The 5818-nt window shown below is 38.5% G+C and overlaps 1 protein-coding gene across 1 annotated transcript; it reads left to right on the plus strand.

Annotated features, from left to right (window-relative positions):
- The first annotated feature begins 2544 nt into the window (after nucleotides 1–2544).
- Nucleotides 2545–5597, plus strand: LOC109241879. Its single transcript, XM_019408701.1, has 4 exons — nucleotides 2545–2688; nucleotides 2849–4145; nucleotides 4295–5109; nucleotides 5166–5597. The coding sequence occupies exons 1-4, from the start codon at nucleotides 2545–2547 to the stop codon at nucleotides 5595–5597; spliced, it is 2688 nt and encodes an 895-aa protein (XP_019264246.1).
- Nucleotides 5598–5818: the final 221 nt, after the last annotated feature.

Below are 5818 nucleotides of genomic sequence, written 5' to 3' on the forward strand. Positions count from 1 at the left end.
GCATGCATGAGAGCCAACATTGAGTAGACCAAGAGTAGGAATAAGTGTAGCTTTGATACCATATTTATAAAAAGGCTCTTCACCTAACTCAATCTCAAAAGTTAGATCATGAGATAAAAATTATCCAAAATTATATAAAGAAAGTTTATTTCCTCAATCAATATGGGTCATTCCAAGGAAATTCAAGTTACTATCAAAAGCTTTTTTGTAACATATAATGTGACTGTAGATTTGGTATTTAATCATACAAAATGACACAAAATAGGGTACTGCAATAAAGGGTTTCTATTATCCTATATTAGAGTACAGTATTAATTATTTATGCTTAGTAATGTTCAGCGACACCCAGAGAGATCTCTTAATGTCTACAAATGGAAAAGTAATTACAACAACAAAACAAAACAAAACAAAAAGTGTCCAAGATTCCAATGTCCCTTGGCTCAATAAAAAGTGTAAGATTCTTTATCAAGACAGTGGAAATTGACCCAAGTGGCTGGACGACGTCTCTTTAGGTTTTATTTCAAATGAAGAAACTACTTAGTAACTTCAGACCTAACATTTCTGAAATTTGATATTATATGCAGTTCTCTTTCTATTTTGGTATACTTGGATCGATCTTGGCAGAAAGATCGGGAAAATATAGTATATTTTTCAAGAGAACTATATAATAATTCACCAACACATGGTACAGGTGCAATGTGCCAAAATATATAATTAAGGTGCACATGCAAAACCAGATACGTTATCATCTTTCATTCACAAGGAACAATACCCATTCTTGGCTATTAGATTACTCCAAAATCATATATATATATATATATATATATGAAATAAGATCACTTTTCTCTCTCTAGAATGACTTTTTCTCTCCGGTAACACTGAAAATGACGAGGAAAACGAAGAATGGAGGGGGAGGGGGAGGGCAACTATGTCTGGTAGGAAATTCAAGCACTCAATTGAGAAGGAATGGAGTTCCTCAGTCAGCTGATGCAAAGAAGACGAGGAACATTAATGCAATTCAAGGTATTGTGCCATTAGGGTTAAGCCAAGGAACGTCGAGGACGCCAATCGCACATGCAATGACTTCTACTGAGTCGGTGACGACTCCACTGATTCCGGCGATGATTTCACTGGATCAATCAGGCGGATCATGGGCGGATAGAGTAGAGGCGGAAATTATAGAGACAAGGGCGACAAGCCAGGTACAATTGAATCCTGAAACTAGTTCATGGAGTAAAATTGTGGGCACAACACCGAACGATGAGGGTTTAAACCTAAATTATGAGGAATTGGCAGGAGAAAATGTTAAAATTACAATGGATGACATCAAGGAAGAAATTACCTACTGGAAAACAGCAGTGATATGTTACATTTTGGGATCTAATCCCCCACTGAATGTAACTGATGGATATTTTAGGAGAATATGGGGAGGTTTAGGGATTGATAAAATTGCACAAGTTAATAGAGGAGTTTTCCTGATAAGATTTCACACAATTGACAGTAGAATCAAAGTTATTGAGGATGGAGACCAGATGTACGACAAAAAGACTGCAGTAGTAAAGCCATGGGAACCAGATGTGGATGTAAGCAAGGAAAAGGTGGATAGAATTTCAGTGTGGATAAGGCTTAAAGGGCTGGATATCAAGTACTGGGGGAAGAATGCCCTAACTAAGATATCAGGGATGGTGGGAAAACCATTAAAAGCCGACAGAGCAACAACTAATAAGGAGAGATTAGCATTTGCCAGGGTGCTAGTTGAAGTGTCAATAAATCAGCAGTACCCTAAGCAAGTAATGTTCGAGAATAAAGTTTGGAAAATAATAAAACAAGAGGTGTATTATGAATGGAAGCCTACGCTGTGTTCAAATTGCAAGAATTTTGGACATGATCTGCAAGACTGCAGGAAACTGCATAAGGAAGAAGCAGAAACTAGAAGGAAGCAAATTGAGCAGGGGAAGCAAATTGAGCAGGGGAAGCAAACAACAGAAGATCCACCTAAGAATAAGGTGCACAAAAAGGGAGGGAACAAAGCCAGTGACAAAGGGATAGAGACACAACAGAATGATCCTAAAACTATACCAACAAGAAATACATTTGAGGTGCTTGACAAAGGAGGGAGTGTAGAGGAATTAAGGCAAAGAAAACCTAGTACTTCCTGCCCTGAGGGAGAACTAGGGGTGATGGGTCCAGGACGTGGGAGGGGTGGGGGCAAACCCCTGCCTAATGGATAAGCTAGGATTTTGGAATGTCAGGGGACTAAACAGGCTAGATAAATAGAGAGATATACATCTGTTTATGCATAATAGTGGTGCTAGCTTGTTTGGTCTCCTGGAAATAAAGATTAAGAGAACAAAAGCTCACATAGCTTCTCTTAATCTTTGTGGTGGATGGTCATTTACAACAAATTTGGCACAACACCCTAAAGGAAGAATTTGGTTATTATGGAAGCCAATGATCTTCGAGTTGGATATACTAAGAGCTACTGATCAGTTAATACACAGTGCAGTGAGACATAAAGGTACTTAGATGACATTCAATGTAACCATGGTATACGCGTACAATGACATAGCGCTCAGGAGGAACTTGTGGAAGGAGTTAGTAGACATATATAATCATAATAGAGGGTCATCGGCTGTGATGGGAGATTTCAATAACGTGTTGAGCAAAAAGGAAAGAATAGGAAGCATTGTGAGTGGCTGAAACAAGGGACTTTAGGCAATGCGTGGATACTTGTAGGCTTCAAGAACTAAAATCAACTGGTGTCTTCTATACGTGGAATAATAAATAGAGTGTCAGAGTACTGAGCAAAATTGACAGAGTTTTGGTTAATTTTGAGTGGCTATCACAGCTACCAGCCTCAACAGTACACTATATGACTGAGGGACTGCTTGATCACTGTCCAGCCATCATCAACTGGGAGACTGGGAAACAGAAGATTAATAGACCTTTTAAATACTTCAATATGTGGAGCATGGATCCAGATTTTAAGGTAAAAGTGGCCAATAGCTTGAATGTTGGAATTACAGGGACTAAAATGTACCAAATAGTGGGGAAAATGAACAGATTGAAAAGGATACTAAAGCAACTGAACAGAACAAAAATCAGTGATATAGAACTGAAAGCTGAACAAGCCAAGGTCGAACTTGAGGAGTGCCAAAAGCAGCTGCAACAAAAACCCACAAGTACTGAACTTATTGATAGGGAGCAGGAATTGGCAAGCAACTATCGAAGATTTAAAGAAGCAAGTGACCAGTTTCTTAGACAGAAAAGTAAAATACAATGGTTGAAACAAGGGGACCAAAATAACAAATACTTTCACATCTACATGAAGGCAAGAAGAAATGCTAATAGAATCCTCTCAATCAAGGACTCGATGGGTAATATGGTAACTAATATGGATGGGATAGCAGATGCTTTTGTGGAATTCTACTCTACATTACTGGGGTCTACTATAGATAGCAGAGCTCATGTATGCAGCAGCCTGGTGATGAAAGGCCAAGTGGTAACAGAGGAGCAAAGGCAGTTAATAACAGAAGATTTAATAGAAAAGGAAGTCAAAGAAGCACTATGGCAAATTGATGGAGAAAGAGCTCCTGGCCCTGATGGATATGGGAGTAAATTCTTCAAAGTTAGCTGGGACATAACTGGTAAAGATCTTAAAGAGGCAGTGCTAGAGTTCTTTACATCAGGGAAGATGCTGAAGACAATCAATAACACAGTAATAACAGTGATTCCTAACAGTAGTCATGCTGAGACAGTCGAGGATTATAGACCCATTGCTTGCTGCAACACAGTCTACAAAGTCAAATCTAAAATGTTATGCAATAGGTTAAAGCTCATATTGCCAGACATTATTTCACAGAATCAGAGTGCATTAGTAGCAGGGAGAACAATTATGCAGAATATATTAATTTGCCAAGACCTAGTGAGACTTTATAACAGGAAAGCTGCAACAAAGAGCTTTCTGATTAAAATAGACCTTAAGAAGGCCTATGATTCAATAGAGTGGGAGTTTGTCGAAGAAATGTTACATGCACTCAATTTTCCTATGAAGTTCATAAGGTGGATCATGGAATGCATCTCAACTCCTCAGTATACAGTGGCTATAAATGGAGGGATTTATGGGAACATTAAAGGAAAGAGAGGTATAAGGCAAGGAGACCCCATAGCTCCTTTATTGTTTGTAATATGTATGGAATACTTTTCAAGGATGATGAGGCTAGTGGCACAACAGGAGGGATTCAGCTTTCATACTAAATGTAGAAGTCTGCAGATTAATCACTGTGTTTTGCAGATGATGTACTCCTATTTTGCAAAGAGGAGTTCCAATCTGTGATGCTAATGTTGAAAGGGCTCCAGACATTTTCTAATGCATCAGGATTAACCACAAATGTAGGGAAGCCAAATATATTTGCTGTAAACATGAAGGCACGGGAGATAGAAGACCTATGTGAAATAACAGGGTATAGTAAAGGCAAGCTCCCATTCAAATACCTAGGGGTTCCAATATCATCTAAGAAGCTATCCAAAACGGATTGTCAAATACTGGTGGATAAGCTGGCCACCAGAATAAGTAGTTGGGGTTCAAGAAACTTATCATATGCAGGTCGAGTGCAAATGATAAATGCAGTCTTGATGCATATTCATACATACTGGGCTTCGATATTCATTCTTCCCAACGCAGTTCTTAAAAGTATCACAGCAATGTGTCGAAACAACTTATGGGATGGTAAGGTGGAAACAAATAGAGTACCCCTAGTAGTTTGGGACCTTGTGTGTCGACCAAAACAAGAAGAAGGAATAGGTATAAAGGATTGTGCAGCATGGAATGAGGCAGCTATTGGGAAATATGTTTGGGATATAACTCATAAGACTGACTCACTATGGGTTAAATGGATTAATCACATCTACCTAAAAAATGTAGATTGGTGGCAATACAATGTAGCAGTGGATAGTAGCTGGTACTGGAAGAAAATTTGTCATGTTAGGGATAAACGAGCAGGAGGCTATGTTCATGGGGGATGGCAGTCAGCTACCGGGAAGTATACAATTCAAAAAGGATATGCATGGTTGAAGGGAACTCTGGATAATTGCCAATGGGGAAGATGGGTCTGGAGCAAACAAACATTCCAAAACATAGCTCTATATGTTGGTTGACTATGCAGAAGAAGCTACTTACAAAGGACAGACTAGTGCGCAGAGGTTTTAGTACAGATGGCATGTGTGTTCTATGTGGTAATGCATTAGAGACTGTTGAACATTTGTTTTATGACAGCCAATTCTCAAGAAGATGCATAACTACAATATTACAGTGGCTAAAAGTCAGAATTACAAACGTTGAAGGACAGCTCCTATGGAGAAGAGTAGCAAGGAAAATGGGAGGCAAGCTAAGTAGAGAATTTGCTTTTGCAGCCTTGGCAGCGACTACCTATCATGTGTGGAAAGAGAGGAATGAAGCCTTATGGAAGAGTTCAGTCCCTAGACCACAAAGAGTATGTGAGCAAATCAAAGAAGAATGCAAACTTCGAATAGTGGAAATACTCAACAAGCGGAAAAAGGGCAAGGATAGAAGATGGCTAGAGGATATATATAGATAGACAGAAAGGGGGTAGGAATATACATGTACAGATCTTTATATAGGTAGAAGTTAGAATGAGCTACTTCATTGTTTTCCTTTCATTGTATTCCCTTTGTTGTTCTCTTCGTTGTACTTGTTTTGGAGATGAATAAACTTTTTTCATATATATATATATATATATATGAAATGTCATAATCTTTTGAAATAGAATTTAACTTATGCACACTGATAGATCAATAT

This window comes from Nicotiana attenuata, unplaced genomic scaffold (genome assembly GCF_001879085.1).
Source record: "Nicotiana attenuata strain UT unplaced genomic scaffold, NIATTr2, whole genome shotgun sequence".
Classification (NCBI taxonomy): domain Eukaryota; kingdom Viridiplantae; phylum Streptophyta; class Magnoliopsida; order Solanales; family Solanaceae; genus Nicotiana; species Nicotiana attenuata.